This window comes from Aethalodelphis obliquidens, unplaced genomic scaffold (genome assembly GCF_003676395.1).
Source record: "Aethalodelphis obliquidens isolate GAN/ISIS:26980383/991018 unplaced genomic scaffold, ASM367639v1 scaffold14, whole genome shotgun sequence".
NCBI classification, from domain to species: domain Eukaryota; kingdom Metazoa; phylum Chordata; class Mammalia; order Artiodactyla; family Delphinidae; genus Aethalodelphis; species Aethalodelphis obliquidens.
In genome coordinates, this window is record NW_020837958.1 from 1,644,089 (window position 1) to 1,666,433 (window position 22,345).

Here is a 22,345-nt window from a genome sequence, read left to right on the forward strand (position 1 = left end):
TAGTCTAGTTCCTTCTCTGACATGGCATATATAACAGGTTCTAGTTCATTCTTGCAAAGGGCTTCAATCTGCCATTTATTGCACCACACTGGAGAGTTCTCTTTTAATGACAGTGTTCATTTAAAAAATGAAAAATTTAAAAACTTTAGACCTTATAGAAGGTAAAGGTAAGGTATTGGAGATACAATATTTGTTTTATTTATAGAGGATTTTCTATTTGTAAATCAGGTTGTTTCCGTAGGAATAAATCAAATGTCATTCTCCTATTGTATATTTTTCTTGGATTTTAAGACTTCATTTACCCAACTTCACGGATTAGGGATCTTTCTCTTCCCACTTTCAACAGTCTAAGAACCTGTAAATTGTTTAGTCTCTTGGCTAGACAGTGCTAAATAGGAATGAGTATCCTACATTCTGCCAACCAACCACATATACTAAACTCCCCTAGGACACTGGATTACTGTATGCCAAGCTCTCAGATAGGTGAGCACTAATGGTGGCATAATCACTATCCCAAGGTTTAGAGAGAGATTCCATTTTCTTATCCAGTTTTCCTTAGGATCGTGCAAGATATTTCCTGGAAAGGATGTTTAATAGAACATAAGGTTTAAACTGACAGCCACTTCTGAAAAGTACTGCACAGTAAAAACTAGACCGGGGGTCCCCAACCCCCTGTTAGGAACCGGGCCGCACAGCAGGAGGTGAGAGCGGCAGGGAAGCGAGCAAAGCTTCATCTGCCGCTCCCCCGCTCCCCATCGCTAGCATCACCGCCTAACACCACCCCACCCCCTCCCTCCGTTCTGTGGCAAAATTGTCTTCCACGAAACCGGTCCCTGGTGCCAAAAAGGTTGGGGACCACTGATCTAGACTAAAACAATGAGATATCCAGACCACCAAACTTCAAATAAATTGCTTTGCTATATATGTCAAGTAATACCTTATAGTTTGTTTTTTTTTTCTAGTGTAGTTTATCTGTACTTCTTCAAATCCTCTCCACTTGCATTTCCTCATGTCTATAGATGGCAAACTACAGGGCCTTTTTTTTTTTAGTTCAACTCTCTGGTATTTACAGGAAGACAGGAACAAAATGCTAGGCTTGGATTTAGGTGCAAAGAATGCCCTTTCACAACCAAAACCACCAAAGACCTTTTTATGTTTAAATACTGCTGCCTTCCCTCCTGTCCTTCTGAAATGTCTTTGCTTGTGTTAAGGCACAGTTTCCCCTCTTGTGCTCTGGATCCCACACCCTTTATTTTCTTCTGAATTTTCTGACATTTTATTTGAAAAATGAAAAACACACCCATGTAAAGAACACACCCATACCCATCATTAAATTCTCTCCCTCTAGAATCTGTTGATATGCTGAGAGGCATCCTATCTAAAAACCTAACAACAAACTCTCCCTTGACTCCATAACCCCACCCCCACTTCCTTTCTAAGCAAAGCTTCTTGAGAGTTCTCTATAGTTGTCATCTCCACTTCTGTTTATCTATCTCAATATATTTCAACAGGATTTCATCCCCACCATTCCAAGACAACACCCTTCAAGGTCAACACCGACATCCATGCTTCCAGATCAATAGTCAAGTCTCCTTCGCTAGCTCCCATTATAATTTACCTTTTATGTTTGGAATGCCCTGAAAGCCCATTATTCTGCCTCCTTCTGATTTCCACTTACACAGTCCCTAAGTGACTTCATCCAATGCCATTGCTTTAAATGCCCTCTGTAGGCCAAAAGCTCCCACGAACCTTCAACCCTAACTCTCCCCAACCCTCCAGACTCATGTTTCCAACTGTCTATGTGGCATCCCCTATAGATGACTAATAGCTCAAACTTAACGCTGGCGAAGTAGAACTCCTGCGGTTTCCTTTTCCCCTCTCCCAGAGTTTCCCTGATCTCAAATCGGATCTAGTTGCTCAAGTAAAAAAATGTAGGAATCATCTTTGATTCCACTTGCTTTTCCTCACCTCTTCCATCAGCAAGTCCTATCAATTTTACCTCCAAAATATCCCAAGGCAATCTACTCACCAACTCTACCTCTGCTGCTCTCTTCTAATCCATTCTCACATTGAAGCTACCACAGGTCTCCTAACTTGTGTCCTTGCTTCTTCTCTTGCCTCTATAACCCATTTTCCACACAGCAGCGATCTCTTCAATGTAAATTATTGATAAATCATGTCATTCGTCTGTCCAACCACCTGCTATGGCCTGAATTTTTGTGCCCCCCTCCCCCAATTCTTATGCTGAAATCTCCAAAGATGATGGTATTAGGGGATGGAATCTTTGAAAGATGCTTACGTCATGAATGTAGAGCCTTCATGAATGGGATTAGTGCCTTTATAAAAGAGGCTCCAGAGAGCTTCCTGCCCCTTTCACTATGTGAGGACACAGTTGAGACAGGCAATCTGCAACTTGGAAGACAGCCCTTAGCAGAACGTGACCATGCTTGGTGCCTTGATTTTGGCCATTCCAGCCTCCAAAAATGTGAAAAATTTCTGACGTTTATAAGCTACCCAGTCTGTGGTATTTTTTCACAGCACCCGAAGGGACTAAGACATTACCCCTCTCCCATCATTTCCCACTGCTCTTGGATTACAAAAGCCCTACATTACCTGGTCTTTGCTGCCTCCCTCCCCCAACCCCAGCCTCAACTTTTACCACTCTCCCCCAGATTCACTACACTCCAACCACACTGGCCTTTCCCTTCATCCAACACTTTAAGTTTTTTTTTTCCTTTCTTAGGGTTTTGCACTGTTTCCTCCACCAGGAAGATTTTGCCCCAATTTCACACAGCCATTCAGGTCCTAACTCAAAATGTGTGCTCAGAAGAGGCCTTTCCTGACCATCCAATCTAAAAAGCCTCCCAGCCACTCTCTCCTATCACCCAGTCTTAAGTCTCTGCATAGCACTTACCTTTTTATGTTTAGTGTAAGCTCTGCAAGACTTCATCTATCTTGTTCCCCCATCTAGAATGGTCCCTGTCACATAATAGGTGCATGATAAAAATGTGTGGAAAGCATGAATGGGGACTTCCATGGTGGCGCAGTGGATAAGAATCCGCCTGCCAATGCAGGGGACACGGGTTCGAGCCCTGGTCCAGGAAGATCCCTCATGCTGCGGAGCAACTAAGCCCGTGTGCCACAACTACTGAGCCTGCGTTCTAGAGCCCGTGAGCCACGACTACTGAGCCAGCATGCCGCAAATACTGAAGCCTGAGCACCTAGAGCCCGTGCTCCGCAACGAGAAGCCACTGCAATGAGAGGCCCGCGCACCGCAATGAAGAGTAGCCCCCGCTCGCCACAACTAGAGAAAGCCCGTGTGCAGCAACGAAGACCCAACACGGCCAAAAATAAATAAAATATAATAAATAAATTTATTTAAAAAAAAAAAGAATGAATGGATGAAAGGCATCATGATACTTATTCAATAATGCAAGTCCAAACCAGGAATGACAATTATTTACAAGAGATCAAAGAGAATGGGCTCTCCCAGCTTACCACCTGAAAGCTCAATTTACATTTTGACTTATGGTCTGGTTCCAATTAAACAACAGATTTAGCATCTATTTACCTAAGTGCCAAGGAAAGGGGACTCATCATAAAAAGTCACCTGCTTAGCTCACAGGTGTTCTTGGCTTTCTTCTTCTCTAGGCATTCAGCAATAAATCATTCCAATAATGTTTCTATAATGCTTAGGGGAAAAACAAAAATTTTAAAAATTACACCAACTTCTGTGATATGGCAAAAATGTTTATTAAAATCTTTTTTTTTTTCCCCAAGTATGAACTTTATTGGAAGGAGTCCTTCGAATTCACTCTCTCATCCTGGACAAACAAGCTAACAAGTACTATATACAGAATATAAAGCAGTAGTAAATTAGTCCACATAGTAGCACAGTGAAAAAAACGGGACTTTTCTGGAACTCAGATCATTCAAAGTGGCAACTCAGGTGATCTAAGAAACCAATTATATTCTCATGGTTTTCCTTCTGGTTCAAGATCTGAAGAGTTAGGTTACCACCACCTGTTTTAAGAGGTAGAATATACGCTTTCGAGTAGTCCACCATTTACCAGTCAGCCTGGCCTCGGGAGATCCTCATACCTCAGCCCATCTGCCTTAGGTGATGGCCAGAAGATCTCTATGCCCCAGGCAGCAAAGCTTCCTGCTCGTCTCTACTTAAGATCCATGAACCGGATATCCATGATGAGAAGGAAGTTCTTAGGCAGTGGGCGGGGGGCTGGAGAGAGAACAGTAAACACCTGATGCTCTAGGTCCACGCTGGTCACCACGATGAAGCCGGCCACACTGGTCTCTGAAAGGTTCTCCTCTGTGCCCTCAGCAGAGCTGACACTCAGGAGGTGGTGCACCATGTCTCGGCCAGGGCTGACGGGCACTAGCTTGAGCTGATTGTCCTCCTGAGACATGCCCAGAGGCAGACAGGAGTCTGGGATGGTGGGTGCCCCAACTTTGTAGATTTTCACATCTGAAAATTTGACATTGAAGGCGTGGGGATAGAAACAGCCCCGGAATCCATAGAAATACTCACGGATACGCTCATCCCTACATTCCCGCCGGAAGTCCTTGGAGCGCTCAACCACGCCCCCGGATTTAGGGAGCAGCACGGTGCGTACAAAGTGAGGTAGGTCCCGTTTCAGTTCATTGTACAGTCGTTCTTGATCCAGAACCACAACTACATCCACCTCAAAGGCGGAGGCTGCATGCACCAGTGCCTGGTAACCAGAGCCCTTGACCCAGCCACACGTGTTAATGACACAGCCACTCACAGAGGCCCTTCGGTTCACTTCACACCTTTGGTTGAACACATCTGCTAAACGAGATGTAATCTGCAGAAGAAAGGATCGAGGTGAGGGAAAAAAAAAAACCCACAGCAACAAACCAACCCACAGCTCTTTTAGCCTTCTTTAGAATAAGTGGAATTAGATATAAAAAAATGGACATTCTTAATGGCTGTGGTTGTGACCCCATAACGTGGATTTAATTTTTATTTTATGTTGCTTCTTCTGTCTCTTGTGTTTCATGTCCTAAGTAGAAATTTAATAAATCACTTAAGAACAGGTCCATAGAAACGTGTACCAATCTGAGGTTGACTTATTTTTGAAACCGTCTTTTCCAAAATCATGTGGCAATAATACCAGCTGAGAGGGAGCAAAGAATTTTAACTGGAAAACTTCTGCACAGCTTCCAACCCTGACAGCAGCCCTTCCCTCCACCCCACCTTGGCCCTGGCTCTGACCTTATTATAAAGCTTGATGTTGGTGCCAGGAGTGGTGGAGCCAAAATGATACACCAGAGGGGCCTGGATAGAGAATCCCTCTTCAACATCTGCTGGCCGCTCAATGTAGAGGGCCCCCATGGTACCAGGGATGGACACAGAGCCCTGGCCCACATCCAACTCCACGTAAGTGGGCCGGCGGCCCAAACGCACTGCGTAGTTGAGCAGCAGACGGCACACTGTGGACTTGCCCACATCAGTGGGGCCCACTACCATCACCCGGGGCCCTCGCTCTTCTTCCTTCTCCGCCTGCCTCCGCATCTGCTCCAAGGCTGTATGAGTGTTGAGATAAAGCAACATAGGGGTGTCCTTGGAGACATAAGCCACCTCGGTGCGGCCACTGAGCTGTAGAGAACAGCCATGCCAAGTGAAAACAGCCACCTTGGCACCAGCATCAAAGGTGAATTTCTTGTTTCGGGTCAGCTCTGTGCCAAAGATTTCTGCCATGCCAGCGAGCAGCTCCAACTGAACTGACTGAGATGCCTCCACCTCAAAGCGAAGTTCTGTTTCTCGCTCTAGTTCAAATTTAGTGGTTGGCTTCTTGTCATCATTGGCCTCCTCTCCCATCTTTTTTGTGTGGCTGCTGTGCCTAGAACACAAATATCAGATCAAAACAGAAGTCAGGACTCACTTCAAAATCCTCCAGTGGACGTTTCTCCTTACCTTGCTTCATACTTCTTCTTACCTCCGATCACCATCTGTCTCACTATATATTTGTTTATTGTCTGTCTATCCTCACTAGGACGTAAGGGGGGGGGTATTTTTGTTTGCTGCTGTAACTCTAGTACCTAGAATACAGCTTGACAACCCAAAGGCACCTCTATAAAAACACCCAGTGAATACATGACTCGGGAGTAAGAAAACGGTATCTACAGTTTGAAAGACTTGATTACATCACCTTCATCGCCCTACTGGGATACTCCAGACTTAAAAAGGCAATAGATGCCCAATCCCTAGCCCTCTCAGTCAACAAGAAAGGGAACCAGCAATCCGGATGCAAAGCAGAGAATACCGGCTTCGGACTCAAAACAGCAATAAGAAAACAGCTCAGCAACCACTGGCAGTGTCTTTAGACAAATAAAATCACTTAACTTCTCTGTACCTTTTCCTCAGCTGTCAACTGGAGGAACTTACACTTCCTCACACAAAGTGTTGCTCTGGGGATTAACAGCGATTGCTGGAGTGGGGGAAAAAAATCACTACATAAACTAGAAAACGCCGAGGAACAGCGAAGAATCATCTCCGATCCCGGATCGCAGCTCTAGGTCCAGCATCTGTCCCAGCCTCCCCAGGCACCGAAATCTGCCCAGGCTCCAAGGAAGCGACGGTTGCGTTCCTGAGCTTATTATCTTACCTGTACAGCCAAGAGCCCAAACTTGTAAACCAAAAAGCCCTCACTAACTAGGACCTAAGCCTAACAGCTTGCCTCGCTCGCCTAGACCCACGCCGGAAACTCAGGCGTTTCCGCACTTGCGCAGTGGAGAAGCCGCGGCCGCGCGATGCCCGCTGTGATATGTAGTTGTGCCAGAACAGCCGCGAGCGATCGAGCTCGCGCAGCCGCTCGGCTTTCTGGGACTTGTAGTTAATGGATTGTTTTTGATCGTGACGTCAAAGGTGGGCGGGCGGCGGCCGTCATTGTTCGCGAAGCCCGGGGGCGGGCGGAGTAGGAGGAGTGGCGGTTACGCCCCCGCGCGGGGCGGGCACCAGCAGAGGGGGCCAACGGTTGCTGAGACGCGGCGGTCAGGGCCTCTCGCCACAGTACTCTCGCTCACCTGCCATCCGGGAAGGGGTAGGGCGGCGGGATGGGAAGGGGACTCGCTGGTCTAGGTCCCACGATCGCCTGGAAACGGGGAAATTAGCAGAACCGCATTTGGATACGAGGAAACCAAGGGGTAGGGAAAGTGGAGGAAAACAGCTTATCAGAGAGTAACCTGGACTGTCATCCCCAACCCGACACAATGTTTGCCCCCTAGAGAGCATTTAAAAAAATTTTTTTAAATAAATGAATAGAAGTCCAAGAATTTCTTCCAGTTACTCTGCAAGTCAATCATTACCCAACAACCTCTCTCCTATTGAGCGGGGAGTTTTGTTGGGGACTCTGTTTCCCGCCCTAAATCCCTGACAGTTATACAAGGTCAGTCATTTAACCCCACAAGCAACAGGTTAGGCCACGTCTTTAAGCTTCTGATGCGTTTGGACTTTGGAATCTTGTATTCTTTGGGCAAATCACAGACTTAAACTCTCTGAGACCCAGTTTTTTGACTGTGAACTAGCGATAACAGTACCCAACCTCTTCAAGTCGTTTTGCAGACTGCATAGGATGATGTATGTAAAGTACTAAGCCCAATGCCTGTAACATAGAAAGCATCTGATGTTAGCTCTTAAGTTATTGTAAGTTGAGGAGGGGAAGCTATAACGATGCCATCTATCTGTAGTTTACATTTTTCAAAGCCCTTTCAGGTATCCTCTTTCACAGCCACCAGTAAAGTCAGCGTTATCATCTTCAATTTCAGGTGAGGTAGGAGACTAAGGTAGGTGAAGCGATTTGCCCAAGCTAGTACTCAAACCCAAGATTTTGGAGTTTGAGTGCCGTTATAATAATAGCAAATGCATAGTGCCAGATGCTACACAGTGTTCTATGGGCATTACAGGTATAAATCCATTAAATCCTCACAAGAATCCTGTGAAGTACACACTGTAATTGTCATCCCTGCTTTAGAGATGAGTACTTTTTTCAGTCCAGCTCACAGGGTTAATCTGAGTACAAAAGCCTGGTAAGATTTTCTGGGTTGCCTTTTTCCGGCTGGCCCCATATTCCATTCCCTTCCTAAGAGTGCCTTCCTCACGTCTCACTTCTTTTAATTATTTTGGCAGCACCGGGTCTCAGTTACAGCACGCGGGATCTTCGTTGTGACATGCGGGCTCTTAGCTGGGGCATGCGTGCAGGATCTAGTTCCCCGACCATGGACCAAACCAGGGACCCCTTCACTGGGAGCACAGGGCCTTACCCACTGGACCACCAGGGAAGTCCCTCACTTCTCACTTCTCACAGTACTTTTTCTTTGGTGGTTTGCTTTAGTTATTTAATTCATTCACCACGCCTCTATTAGATTAGTTCTCCAGGGAACTACCACGTATCCCCTAATCTTTCACCATTCTTCAAAAATTCAATTCTAGTCTTCCATTTGCAAAATTCTCTCCCTTAGTGAGCTCATCCTCTCCTGTTTCCATGCAGTCTATCTCCCAGATTTGTTTCTTTGCCTCTCCCTTGAGGCAATTTCTCCCAGTTATCTGAAGGTCATCTTAATTTGGGTATTGTATAGCCATCTCAAGCTGACTTTAGGGAGAAGAAACCCCTCCCCCTCCTTTGGACTGCTCTCCATTTTGCTTCTTAAACAGAGTCAGGGCAGAACATTGAAAGCATCTGTGCTTCCCTACGCTCTCCTTCCTCACTTTCAATCTTTCACCAGGCACTCCTGTCATCTCCACCCCACCCCCAAATAATACTGTCCTCACGTGTCTTGTTTATTCTCCTCTCCAGCTAAATTCTTGATAATTTTCTTCCTGAGTTCATTTAAATTAAGTGGCATCCTTTTTTGCTTCCACACTTTCAAACCTTGCCCTAAAAAACTACTCACCTTCCTTTTCCCACTTCCCACTGTTTTCCTCAACAAATGCCTCCTCCACTTACATTTCCCTTCTCATCTGTTGCCCAGGCAAGAATATTTCCCTCTTTCTTTACTCAGTTCTACCTCTCAATTCCAAACCTCTGGTAACGTCACTCAAGATACCCACACTGTGTTTTCAGAATTTACCTTAAACCCCAGAATCTTCCCTGATTAAATATTCAGAATTCCTTTCACTTTTTCAGACCCAGCTAGCAGTGCCTCCCATGAACCTTATTTCCCTACCTTAACTTTTCCCCCTCCTTGCTTGTGAAAAGTACTTTGTTTTCTGAATGTTAGCCTTGGTTAGAAATGGGAGTTTTTATCTTAGAGGGTTATATTGTGTCCACCTACTTTAGCAGCTTGCACAGGGCAACACTCCATGAGAAATATTCTGGGTCAACTGAAATATAACTGGAAACCGATACAAAAATAGCAAGAAAGATGTTAAATTCTTCATCAGACATAAATCTGGCATGTGTCTCTTGAGCTATCAGAATTTAATAGTAAATCTGCTCTGGGTTTAGGGGTATTAAGTTGAGAACATTGTTTTGAAATGACAGTAACTCTGGTTTACTAAGTGCCTATCACGTGCCAGGCATTTTTTAGGTGTTTACACGTTGTCTCGCTTTACTTCACATCTCCAAGGGGTAAACGTTATTAGCTTCATTTAGCAGAAGAGCAAAACAGGGGCACGAAGTTTATCAGTAACTCACCCAGTGGTGTCTGGTAAGTGTATTGGCAGAGCCGGGATTCCAGCTCAGGTCTCCCTGAGACCAAAGCCAGACACTTGGACAACATCTGAAGATGCAACTCAACGGCTGTTTTGTGAGCATCTTCTGTATGCAGAGTTCTGTGCTAGGCATCGCAGTCCTGGGATGCAGAGAGGAGTTTCCCAGAGGACCTGCCTCAGAAAGTTTATAGCCCAGTAGAGAATCTTATGTAACGTGGGTGTAGCACAAGTAATTTGGAGGTAGGTGATAAGAGGTTCCTGCATGTGAGATGTCATATTTGGTCTATGACTCCTTCGGGGGTATTCAGCTGGAGGCTTGGAAGTGCCTGGTACAAGCTTGGGGGCACTCTATGCCATATGTGACAATTACTGTGTCTTTCTTTTCCCTGCGTCAAGGCTGGTGCCAGAGCTGAAATGGGAGATGTATCATCTTGAATGTGCGCGCACGCTCCTGACTCTGCACCCGTCTCTCACTGTCACCCGCCTAGCCACCACCTTTCCTCCAGTCCTGCCACCCGTACGCCATCCTTGCCCAGCCCTGTCCTTCCCCCAGGTTCTTGCAGTCTCCTTGGCCACACCGCCTTCCTCCAGAGCAGCCAGCCTCTCCTCTTGCCCCCGCCCCTCCCGTCCCGCCCCTCTGCTCCCATCCCTCTGCATCACTCCCCCAGCCCCATCCCTCAATGCCTGCGCGCTCCCTTCCTCCCAACCCTCCTCCTGTGTCTCCCAGCCCTGCTCTGACGTGGGAGGTGAGGGGGGTGGGGGATGGATGACTCACAGTGTTATGATGCAGTTCCACAACATACAGCTACATTCACCCACAGCCCGAGGTACAGACGGGAGACAACCTCTGGCCCCTTAGCAGCTGGCCAGCTTTGCAGCCCCAGTCTTGAGCCCCTAACTACCCTCCCCCCGCCCCCATCCCCTTCCCCATTGAAGGAGCGGAAGGAGAAGAGAGAAGAGTGAGCAGAGAGATTGAGAGAGAGAGAGAGAGAGAGAGAGAGAGATAGACGGAGATCTCTGGAGCAGACCTCAAGGTGAGGGGGCAGCTCTTCTCCAAATGAATCTTTTTCCCTTTGCAAATTTCCTCCTTCTGCTGCGTGTTGCTTTCTCCCCTTTGCAAAAGCATTATTCATCCACCCTTTGTCCTCCCTTCCCCCTCCCCGCTGCCTCCGCGCCTCTCTCAGCTCCTTCATCCCTCTCCAAGCTCTGACGGTTCCCGCACTTATTTCCCGGCAACTCTGGCTGCAGCATCAGGCATCACTGTTTATTGTTTTGCTGCTGGTGCAGACCCCCAAAGCCCGCCCTGGGAGCCGGCTGCGCTGCTAATTATTCGGACCCTACCCTACTAAGGAATGCCAGCCCGGAGGGGGCCGAAGCCTCAGAGCAGATGAGAAAATCCTTTGTGAGCAGGTGTCCCCCTCCCTTTTTGTTCCCCTAAGAGGCACGGGATTCGCACCTGTTTCCTGGAGCCTCCGCCTCGGCGCCTCTGCCGTCAGCGCTGGTTGCTCGGCATCCCCCTCCCCCAGCCCTCCCTCTCCCCCACCTCCCACGGTCCAGCCCCATCTCACTTGGGGGAGCATCCTCTCCACCGCACTCCGCTTGCCTTTGTTTTTTTCCCAGTCATTTGCTCTACTCGCTTCTCTCGGTAATCTGAGATGGGGAGAGAAGTGACCCCTCCTCCCCTCCCGTGAGTGACTCTCCGGCCTTCTGTGCAGCCTCTCCTGGGCTGGATGGGGAAGCAGGGGAGAGAGAGGGAGGGAGGCGTGCTGGAGGCTGGGGAAGGAGTCTGAGAGCTAGGACCCGGCCCCCTCCCCAGGCCCCTCGAAGGTGTGTTAGTTGGAGCGCGTCAGAGGGGAGCCTGCAGGCAAAGTTGAAGGCAGAGCTGTGAAGTGGAGGCTGAAGAGTGTTCTGCTGGTGAGGAAGGCCCGTTTCCTAGAGCCAGAGCCCAGTGTCACCCTCAGCACAGCCCACGGTGTCTTCCTGGGCCCCAGCAGGGGGAGAAGACCTGAATCTGAAGATGGTCTCTGCCAGGGGGTCTTTGTAGAGAGAGTGCCTGGCGGCCCCAGGAAGCACTGGAACAGCAGGGGTGCTGGCGGCCACCGCAGAGGACAGGATGAGAGCCCGTCGCCCTGGCTTGCTCAGTCCCACTGCCTCTGCTCTGCCTAGTGGCCTAGCATTGCCAAAGCACCCAGCTGGCATCTCGGAACCAGACTTGGGCTGAACCGTCCACCACGGGCTTGAAGGCCCCATGAAGGAGGGAGAAGACAGCCGCTCACTCGCTTATCAGAACCAACAGGGGACACCTCCCTCGTTATCCAGCACCCTCAGCCATTCTGGGTCTGGAGTCTGGGCATCTTCCTCAAAATTCTTAATCAGGACCCAGCAATTATTTTATCTCATGTCACCCACAGAGTCACTGCTGTTTGTCCTGCCCTTAGGAGAAGGTGAAGAGAAACATCCTCTGCCTGGGCCCCAAAGCACGGGTTTTGAAAATAAGGGCCTCCACTTTTGCTGCCCATCTTAGACGCTGCTCCACCCTGCAGACACAGCTCAGGAGCGCTGGCCTCCCCGACACAGTCCCCGTTGCCCATTGGTTCCAGCTGTCAGATGCGCCCGAAGGAAAGAGAGTTTCTCTCCTAGGCTGGGTGCCCAAGTCCTTAACCGAGGGCCGAGGCAGCCATTACAGAGGGCAGGAAAGAGAGACCGAGGGCCTCAGAGGCTGAGAAGACAAGCCCAGTGTTGCTTCTGGGCCAGAAGGAGTGGACCAAGGTGCAAGACCGGGCAGCAGCCACGTCTGAGGTCTTTGGTACCCGATGAGACATCCATCAAGTTCTAGTTCCCAGAATGCAGGACTCCAGCCCCAGAAGAGGGCTGGAGCGGAGTGTGTGTACCTGCCTGCCTGCTCTCCTTCCCTTTCTCATCACGCCCCTCCCTCCCACACAAAATGTGTGATGGACCAATTATATTGCAAACGGAGGCCATGAGAAAGAAGAACTGCCAGGCACCCCCAACTTTTTAAAGGCTCTGAGCTCCAGAGACACAGAGCCTACCAGTGCATGTGGGACGCAGATCCTCAAAAAAGAACTGAAAACCAAGGAAAGAACGCTTGCAAATGACGTTGCTCCCATGGCAGCGCTGGTGCCGGCGGGCTGCTCTCGGTGGAAAATGGTGGAGGCTGCTCCCGCCCCAGGAGGGAGAGACACCACCTCCTGGGCTAGAGGCCTGGATCCGCTGCCAGGCTTGCCAGAGCAGACTGTCATCCAGGGGACAGGGAGACCCAGTGCGACCGGACGCTGAGGAGGGTTGCTGGCGATGTGGGGGGAAGTAGGGGTGGAGGTGAGCGGAGCCCCATCTTCTCCATCCCCGCAGGAGGGGCTCCTCACGTGGTCTCGGCTCTCCTGATGCACCTTCCCCTCTTCCCAGGTGACTTCCATTTCTATCTGGTTCACGTCTGGGGGGGCCCTGGCCGGGCAGCCCCCCCACATCTCTCCTGCCCTGAAACACGGCTCTAGCCAACCTGCTCCGCTGCTTCACCTGCGACCGTCTGTGTGGGAGCTGCACGGCACCAGCCCCTCCTGCCCGCCAGGGCATCGTCCTCCAGCCCGTCATGCCCAGCTGCGACCCTGGCCCGGCCCCTGCCTGCCTCCCCACCAAGACTTTCCGCAGCTACCTGCCCCGCTGCCACCGCACCTACAGCTGCGTCCACTGCCGTGCACACCTGGCCAAACACGATGAGCTTATTTCCAAGGTACGCCAAGTGGGGGCCTGCCACTCCCCTCCGCTCTCCCCCCAGGGTAGTCCAAACACCACCTAGGGGTGAGGCAACGAAGTCCAGCCTCCCTCTTCCGCGTCCCGGGGTGACTCAGGGCAAGGGTAACCCTGGGGTCAAGGGCTACCCAGTAGTCACTGTCTGTCCTATGTCTCCACAGTCCTTCCAAGGGAGCCACGGCCGAGCCTACCTGTTTAACTCCGTGTGAGTCTCCCTCTCTCCTTGTGCATGTGTGCTTGTGTTGTGAATAATTTTCCTCTGGGAGAAACAGGGTGAGCCATCTGAAGGCGGCTTTGCACCTGCTGCCTTTACCTCTCCTTTTGCGAAGTGGTTCAGGAACTCAGTCTACAGTTCTTCTGCGGGGAATCCCAGCACCGGAAGAAAAAGGCCCAGGCACTAGCCAGAAAAGGGTGGATTGCTGAGGGCAGGGGCTTCCATTTGGAGGGTGAAGCTCTCTCCAGATGGAAGGTCCTTTGGGCTGTTCGGGGTCTAGGCTGACAGAGCGACCCCACCGGGTCCTGGGTCCTTCCTGTTTCCTGAGACAGGGTCAACGTGGGCTGCGGGCCAGCTGAGCAGCGTCTCCTGCTCACGGGGCTCCACTCGGTAGCTGATATCTTCTGCGAGAGCTGCAAAACCACCCTCGGCTGGAAATATGTAAGTACCGGGGGGACAGGGCCACCCTCTGAAGTGGAGTCTCCATGGCCCTCCAAGCCCCGGTGCCCACATGTTAGGTCTTTGCATGATCCAGAGGGGAGAGGGAGCTAGTAGTGGGTTGGACTGGGTGGGGGGTAGCGGGGTTGGGGATCAGGGGTAACACAGGTGGCAGCAGGAGTGCCGGGGAGGGAACTGCTCTGTCCTGCGTTCACGGCTTCCCCTCCATCAGGAACAAGCTTTTGAGACGAGCCAGAAGTACAAAGAAGGGAAGTACATCATTGAAATGTCACACATGGTGAAGGACAACGGCTGGGACTGAGGGGCTCTGGCAGGCTGTGCCCTTCCTCCGCATGCCCCACCCTCCCCACCCCTGTCCCCTGGCCCTGCGAAGCGTCCATACCAGCATGAGTACTGCCCCACCCCTGGGGGGAACCCGGCTCCCACCACCCCCTCCCCCGCCTCCACCTCGCCACTCCCAGGCCCCTTTGGAACGGGGCCCTGGGGTACCCCAGGGGTGTTGAAGGCTCAGGAGTGGGCAGCAGCCAGGGAGACAGACTGGGGGAAAGGGCTGGCTGTGGGGCCTTCTAGCCCCAAGGTCCTGAAAATTGAGGGGATGGCGGGGCGTAGACTCAGGCAGAGAGGACCACGGGAGGAATCGGTGTTTGCTCCACCTCTGTGAATGAACAGAGGACCAACTTTGAGTCATGGGACTGGTAGATCCTAGGCCACAGAATAGCAGGTGGGAAAAGGCTTGAGATGGAGTGAAATTTTGGCCTCAGACACCGGGAGATCCCGGAGTCTCTAAGGGTGAAGTTTCCCACCCCTGTTTGCAGAAGCAAGGATTCGTTGGGGGTGGAAATCCCAAATCCCAGGCCCTGGGTAATAAAAGAATCGCAGGGGTTTCCATTTCACTCCACTTGTTTATCTTGGCACTGAAGAGGCACTTTCAAGTATCTGACCCTTGCGTGGGGTAGGGAGAGTTGCCCTGGAACAGCCTCACCCCCAGCTGGCAGATTCCAGAGCAAGCCGGCGTTGTGGGCGTTCTCCGAGGCCCAGCCACTGCTCCCTGGCACCCAGTCCCTTGGGGGGAAGGCGGGAAATCAGTGCTACGGGGCCAGGCTTCCTCGTGGCTGCCACCAGCGAACGAAACTTTTGTATGATACATAAAGTGTTTGAGTCTATTTTTAATAAAAAGGGGAAAGCAACTGTGAGGCACTCGGTCCTCTGACTTTTCTTCCTCATGCAAGTGCCGTACCGGTCACATAACACCCCCATCCCAGGCCTGTCCCTTCACACCACTAGGGGGCAGCAGTTGCTTCGTCAATGGCAAGACACCAGGGGATGGAGATTCAGGTGAGGTTTTGCTTATAAGAGATGGCTTTTGTGAGTGGTATTCCAGCTGGAGTATCCAAAACAGCTCCTGTCTTTTGGAGCCCTTGACAAGTGAATCTGCTTTTGCCTGGTTCGGGCACCTGGAAGAGGTTTATTCCAGAACAAGGGTTTTCTTGGGTCCCATTGCCTTTCAGCCTGGCTCTGGAATGTTTTGGTCGGCTCATGGCCACACTTAAAGCTAAAAGGAAAATCGATCCGCCAAGGTGCTGCCTTAGCAGCTGATACAAAGTGGAACAAAATAGCTCAAAACTGCAGCATCAATGCAACCACGTGACGCAAGTGCAATTTTTGGCAGTGATGTGATCTTATTTTTGTGAGGTCACCGACATCTGCGGGGAGGATTGGACGCATCATGAAAATCATTGTTTTTGTGAGCTAGCTTGTTATTTACAGATTCATTGATACTGCAACTATTTGTAAGCGCACCTCTTACTTGCCAGGCCTTGTTCAGCACTGGGGATGCAGTGGAGAACAAGGCAGCCACGGCCTGACTTCATGGAGCTTTCGGTCTAGCGCGAGGACAAAGGAGAACCAGGCAATTCCAGTGGGTGACAAGGGCTCTGAGCGGGGATGGGGGAGTAAGCTCGGGAGCTTGTAGGAGGGGCTTAGCCTAGACTTCAGGAGTCAAGGAAGGCTTTGCAGAGTGATGACTATGACGGCACTTGAAGGATGAGAAGTTGGGTGGGCGGGGCTTCCCTGGTGGCGCAGTGGTTAAGAATCCGCCTGCCAATGCAGGGGACACGGGTTCAAGCCCTGGTGCAGGAAGATCCCACATGCCGCGGAGCAACTAAGCCCGTGCACCACAACTACTGAGCCCGTGTGCCACACACTGAAGCCCGTGCACCTAGAGCCCGTGCTCCACAAGAGAAGCCCGCGCACTGCAGCGAAGAATAGCCCCTGCTCGCCGCGACTAGAGACAGCCTGCGCGCAGGCAGGAAGACCCAACGCAGCCAAAGATAAATAAATAAATTTATAGTAAAAAAAAAAAAGAAGTTACGTGGGCAGAGAGGAAGATTGAGGGGAGGGGGATATTTCAGGCCGAGAGAACTGTGTGTTAAGTGGCTCAAGTTTAGATGAAATGAAAGTTTCCAAAGCTGGAGCCCAGATGCAAGTGGGTGATGAGATAGCACAGGAAAGACAGGCAGAGGCCATAATACACTTAGGAATTTCATCTCAAGGGCATTGAGGAAACACTGAACTTTTCTTGTTTCTTAATAAGTGGAGTCACATCACCAAATGGCTGTTTTGTGCCCAGAGAAGAGGCTCAAATAGAAATGTTAAGAATGAAAAAAAAGGAACGTGAAGCGAACTGTACCGTCTCAACTACTGTTGTCAACGTCAGGATGGAGAGGCTGTCTGGGCAGAAGGGAGGAAGAGACCTGGAAGACACAGGTGCTAGATGAAGGCAAATAAGCCATGAAGGAATGATGTCCAGCACCCCCATCTGAGAGGCCTGATGGGGGTCTGTCCCATCATTCAGTTCCCACATGCCTGGTGATGCCTAAAGCCTTCTCTCAGGTTCCAGCAAGCGACCCAGAAACGCTGTCCCTCTCAGTTCCACTTCCTGCACCAAAGTTCAGGAAGGCTTGTCCTTGAAAATCTCTGACTTTGAATGTCAGACACAAACTAGCCACCTTCTTAAAGCTCCCCAAATCTGCCTCTCTCTCAATTTACTTATTAAGCCAACTAGACACTGTGGGAAACAGGGAAGTGACTGGCAGTCATTGCCCTCAAGTTCTTTGCAGTCTCTCCCAGAAGAATCATTCTGCGAGTTGGGTTCAAGGGATGCTATTTAATCTTCAAGATCAGGCCGTGGGCAGTGCTGTCCGAATCTTGGATGCCCAGACAGGTGTGCCCTGGAGAAGCACCACTGTCAAATACCCTGTGACTAAGAGGGGTCATGCTGGGAACTGCAGGTGGAGATGAGGTCTCCTTTTCCTGCCCAAGAGCCAGGGAAGGAGCTGCAGGTGTGGAATGCCAGGGGCACACGAGTTCCTGTCCCCAGGGAGCAGTCCTTTCAGGTTAGCCCTTTTTCCTTTCCTGGGCATCCCCTTTTTCTCATGGAGGTCTATTCTGGTCCTAACAGTGCTTCTCCCAATCTTATCCACCCACACTCCGATCCCAAACTGAGTCTGGGAACTCCTCCTTCTAAGCCAACAAGCCACTACTTGTATCCTTAACGGCTTGAACCTTTGGAAGATACTCGCATACAACCAGCAGGTGGCACCAAAACCCTCTACCCCTCAGCTCCGGCAATCTCAGTTGAGAATCCACTCAAGCCTCTCCAAAGAGACTGGTGAGCTGTCAGGCTTAGGACAGGATTAGATCTAGGCTCTGCAATTTAAGAGCTGTAAAACTTTGGCAGCTCTGCGGAAACCTTTCCGACTCTCAGTTTTTTCATCTGTAAAATGGGGGTGTTACTTGCCAAAGTCATTAGAGGTCCACCATAATGTACTTAGTGTCTAGCACGTGGACTGCACGTGGAAGCGCTTCCGTAAATGTGAGCTATTCGTAGGACTACTCGTAGGGAGGATTCTGGGTGAGGAAGTCTCAACGCTGAGGAGGCAGCTGGCGCTGGGTAGCACTACGCGGCCAATGCCCTTTTAACATTGCACTGCTAGTGATAGGCGCAGACAGTAGCACAATGTGAAAAGAGCTCCGGCCCGCAGCAGAGGCATGCCGGCCCTGCCTCCTCGCCCCTTCTCCCAGTCCCCGGGGCCACTCAGCTCTCCTGGCCTCCCTCTGCCCTTTCTCATCTTCAGTACAGCTTTCCTCCCTTCTCTTCCGTTCTCAGCGTAGGTCCTCTATTTTCCCCCCATTCCTCTGGCCTTCTTCCTCACGCCCTTCCTAGCATTGAGACCACCTTTTCCCTGAGGTTTTGGGGCTGGGGGCACAGGGTCCAAGGAGGCAGCTTGGCACTCAATCTTCACAGGAAATGAGCAGTAGAAACCCCCCAAATCTGGAGGTGACATGAAGCTGTGTTCATCTGGATTTGTATCTCCGGCAGCTTCCCTCCAGAGAGGAGCTGGCTGACCAGGACCAGAGAACCCTCTCTTCCTCCCTATGCCAAAGCTCGCTCTCCTTTTTAGTTTAGATAAAGGTTAAGTTCTAGGCCTTAAGGGGACAGCCTCAGATGAACCTTCAGGACCAGAGGGATGGTGGAGAAAAGGTGCAGGGTCCCCAGGCTGCACAGGAGGGGAGGTGCTTCTGGAGGTAGAAGCTGCAGGTAAAGTCCCACCTCTGCATCTCCTCCTGGAGGTCATTAAATCCACTTTATGGGTTCAGCATTAAATGAAACGGTGCGGTTGATTCCCTCACCATTAGACATAGGCTTTCATTGGCAGTGGGATCAGAATCTGAGTTGTTTCTTGTTTATCCAGGGACTCCAGTTAGGGAGCTTTCAGCTCACCCAGAACTTCCCCATCCTGCCTGGTCTAACGGGCTTAAACCCTGGATAAACAATCCTGACAGCAGCCAAAGGTTCAGAGCCAGGCAGAGCTCTAGGGTGGCACATTCCTGGCTAGAGCTGTGGCCCCGGAAGCTCAACTCCAGTTCTGACCTGGTGAACTGTGTGCAGCCCAGAGGGTCAGGGGCTGTGGGGTAACTCCCCGGTGCACCGAACAGGGAAGGCCTCCAGGAGATAACCTCCGCCTTCCACAGCCGGCAGCCGGAGGAATGGCGGACAGACTCCCAGTTGGGAGCTCTTCCTCTGGGCTTCCCCTCCGGCCCCCTCCCACCCCCTCAGGAAGCAGGAGAGCCTCTCTCCCGCCTTCCTAGGCAGAGTTTGTTCCTGTAATCTGCAAAACGTTCTAACGGGGACCCAGGCCCCACTAGGGCCAGTCGCCAGGCCTCTGCTCTTGGGTTGAGCAAAGCAGTCCCAGCAGGGAACTGGATCATGCCAACAGGGGGCAGAGGAGCAAAGGCAGGACTGCCCAGCAAGTTCCTGGAGGTGAGGGGAAGATTCCTCACCAAGGAGTTCCCAGATCTCTCCCGGGGGAGAGAAGGGAGACGGGGCTGGGGCCAAGGTCCCTTCGGCTCTCACACCCAACTCACTGCAGAGCGGGCCCTGCGATTCAGCAGCCAGCAGGGCCCGTCCCCCAGCGTGGGCCCAGGAGCCATCCCCCAGCTCCTTCCAGAGGCGGGTGTGGAGACCGAGGAGGAAATGGGGGAGGGGAGGCCCCGGCTCAAGTTCTCTCCACTCCCCCTCCTCATTGGCCACCATCTTCCGGGCCCTGCTCCCCGGAGCAGCGGGGGATGGGGCCCAGCCTGCGGAAGGGAGAGAAAGGGCAGGTGGAGGGTTAGCTGGAGCGCCAGGGGCAGGGGCTGGCCCCGACTGTCTCCTCCCCCCCTCCCCGCAGCCATGGCGACTGGAGGGGGAGGGGCCCGGGAGGGTCCTGAAAGCCCCGTTCCGTGAATGGGCTGAAAGGGGCAGGGGGAGGTGGGGGGAGGGGGGCGCGCTCGCCCTCTACGCCCAACGGTGCCCCCCCCCAGGACACACACACACCTAGAGGCTGGACCACACACGCGCGCACACGCAAACTCCCAGCCACACTCGCTGCACAACTCAGCCCTCACTACACACTCACCCAAACAGCAAGCCCCGGAGTGCGAAGCCACAGCTGCTCCACAGAACACACCCCTCAAAACCCCACAACTCTCAGCCCAAGAGCGGGCCTCACACGCACACACAGCCCCTTGGCTCATCCACAACTTCTCAAGATGCACAACTCCCCGCCCGGCTGCAGCCCTTCGGCCACGGCGCTTCCCTCTGCACACACCCGCCAAGTCCCCGGCACGCCCGGCCCCAGACGGCCCGGCCTCAGCCCGGCAGCAGCCGCCCTCCCCTGCGCACCACCGCCCCGCGGGAAAAGGACCGCGAAGCCGCCCCAGCACGACGTGCCTGCTGCTCGCCAGTTACGAGCGCTGCGAAAGGAACAAATGGAAGAGATGCCCACGAGGGGAGGAGGACGAAGAGGGGGAAGGAAGACGAAGGGAAGAGCCCAGACCAGCCCCCTCCCCTCACCGAGAGAATAAAACCGAAAATCGGTGGCGTTACCCCTCAGGGCGCTCAGATACCTACACAGTGCGCTTCCTTACGTTCCTCTGCCTGCCACCTCCTTCTTCCCGGGCTCTTTCTCTGCCCTTCCCTCCCTCTTGGCTTCCCTCCCTGGCCTCGCACCCCCTCTCTCACGCCCTCTCGCGCCCCGCCGGCTCCTCTCCCGGGCCGGGCTCGGATCCCCGGCGGCCGCCCCTCCGCCCGCCGGCCGGGACCAAGGTAGGTCCGGGGACCAAGCGGCCGCCGCGCCCTGGCCTCTGCCGATCTCGCTCTTCCCCCTCGCCCCCTTTCTCCTTCCACACTCCCTGCCGTCCATCTTGAATACTTGGGATTCTTGAATGGAGGGAGCAGGATCCGCTCCCCCAGGCTCCCATTGGCTGTGGGTTAACCCTTTTGAAACGAGATCCTCCCTCTCATTGGCTGCCAGGCTCCCCTCTTCTCCCCCAACCCCCATCCCCTCCGCCTCCCAGCAGCCGGCGAGGTCTGGGCGCTCCCGGGCGCCCCCTCCCCTGGCCTCTCAGCCCCCCGTACCTCCACCCCCGGACGCCGGTCTCCCTGCCCTTAACATCACACCCGCCACAGGGCTGCAGGTGAGGGCAGATCCGGTTCCCGCCAAATGCGGCCCCAAGGGTGGACTGGCAGAAACCCTGTTCCCAGATGTCCCTCGTGCTGGACCTGGAGACCTTAGAAGATGCAAGAGGTGCAATTTCCTGCCTGTCTCCGAACCCTCCTTGAGCAGAAGTACCTCTCCAACAGGGAATCCACGCAGCCTTTCAGCTTCACCCAAGACGATCCGAGAGCGCTCCTGAACCAACCAGCCCCCCGGGCCGGGCAGGAAGAGGGCAGCTCCGGAAAGGATATCTGAGGCTCTTCTGAGAGGCTGATTCCCTGATCGCCGCAGGGCAGGTCTGACCCTACCAGGAATGTGCAGCATCTGGAGCTCTGCTCAGTCACAAACACCCCCTGGGACCAACCAACGCAGCCGCCTGGCCCTGTGCTGGACCCACGAGGGGCTCTGAGCTGGGAGCCCAGAGGGGCATAGAGGAAGGAGGCAGCAGGGGGTAGGGCAATGAGTCAGGCCTGGGAACGGGGTACCTTTGTTCTAGGCCCAGATCTGCCATAACATGCTTCGCCAGGTCATGTCGCCTCTCTGGGCCTCAGTTTCCTGATTTACAAAAGTTTGATCCGGAACTTCCTATAGAAGTTTCTGTGTGAAGATGGGAATGCTCTATACTGCATCATCCAATATGGTAGCCACTAGCCACACGTAGCCACACGTGGCTACTGAGCATTTGAAATGTGGCTACTGTGACTGAGGAAATGGCTTGCTAATTTTATTTAATTTTAATCACTTTTAAATAGCCACATGTAGCCAGTGGCCACCATACTGGACAGCGCAGGCCCAGAATCCCTGTGGTCCTGCTGGAGAACAACATCCCAGGAATCTTGCTGGGGAAAAAAAAAAAATCCTGGGGCTTCCCTGGTGACGCAGTGGTTGAGAATCTGCCTGCTAATGCAGGGGACACGGGTTCGAGCCCCGGTCTGGGAGGATCCCACATGCCGTGGAGCAACTAGGCCCGTGAGCCACAACTACTGAGCCTGCGCGTCTGGAGCCTGTGCTCCGCAACAAGAGAGGCCGCCATAGTGAGAGGCCCGCGCACCGCGATGAAGAGTGGCTCCGCTTGCCACAACTAGAGAAAGCCCTCGCACAGAAACGAAGACCCAACACAGCAAAAATAAATTAATTAATTAATAAACTCCTACCCCCAGCATCTTCTTAAAA

General features: G+C 52.3%; 2 protein-coding genes across 4 annotated transcripts; one reads left to right on the top strand and one right to left on the bottom strand.

Moving 5' to 3' along the window:
* Positions 1–3,351: 3,351 nt before the first annotated feature.
* Positions 3,352–6,754, bottom strand: CLP1 (cleavage factor polyribonucleotide kinase subunit 1). Of its 3 annotated transcripts, none has more exons than XM_027114662.1 (3): positions 6,648–6,754; positions 5,255–5,882; positions 3,352–4,844 (listed from the first exon to the last, which is right to left on the bottom strand). In XM_027114662.1, the coding sequence occupies exons 2-3, from the start codon at positions 5,858–5,860 to the stop codon at positions 4,173–4,175; spliced, it is 1,278 nt and encodes a 425-aa protein (XP_026970463.1). In that variant the 5' UTR covers positions 5,861–5,882; positions 6,648–6,754; the 3' UTR covers positions 3,352–4,172. The 3 variants fall into 3 exon arrangements, with proteins under 3 accessions (XP_026970463.1, XP_026970462.1, XP_026970461.1); XM_027114661.1 differs by having other exon boundaries at positions 6,396–6,743; XM_027114660.1 differs by having other exon boundaries at positions 5,957–6,742.
* Positions 6,755–9,811: 3,057 nt separating this feature from the next.
* On the top strand, positions 9,812–15,325 carry YPEL4 (yippee like 4). The gene is made up of 6 exons (XM_027114663.1): positions 9,812–9,931; positions 10,088–10,725; positions 13,115–13,439; positions 13,621–13,664; positions 14,006–14,114; positions 14,344–15,325. Exons 3-6 carry the CDS (start codon positions 13,299–13,301, stop codon positions 14,431–14,433), a joined length of 384 nt encoding a protein of 127 aa, XP_026970464.1. The 5' UTR covers positions 9,812–9,931; positions 10,088–10,725; positions 13,115–13,298; the 3' UTR covers positions 14,434–15,325.
* Positions 15,326–22,345: the final 7,020 nt, after the last annotated feature.

Excerpts from the sequence above, each read along its gene's own strand:
- CLP1 (XM_027114660.1), bottom strand. The coding sequence starts at position 5,991 with ATGGTGATCGGAGGTAAGAAGAAGTATGAAGCAAG. Across the intron at positions 5,883-5,956 it reads AAGAAGAAGTATGAAGCAAG|GCACAGCAGCCACACAAAAA; the intron begins GTAAGGAGAAAC and ends TTTGTGTTCTAG. Across the intron at positions 4,845-5,254 it reads ACATCAAGCTTTATAATAAG|ATTACATCTCGTTTAGCAGA; the intron begins GTCAGAGCCAGG and ends TTTCTTCTGCAG.
- YPEL4 (XM_027114663.1), top strand. The coding sequence starts at position 13,299 with ATGCCCAGCTGCGACCCTGGCCCGGCCCCTGCCTGCCTCCCCACCAAG. Across the intron at positions 13,440-13,620 it reads ACGATGAGCTTATTTCCAAG|TCCTTCCAAGGGAGCCACGG; the intron begins GTACGCCAAGTG and ends ATGTCTCCACAG. Across the intron at positions 14,115-14,343 it reads CCACCCTCGGCTGGAAATAT|GAACAAGCTTTTGAGACGAG; the intron begins GTAAGTACCGGG and ends CCCCTCCATCAG.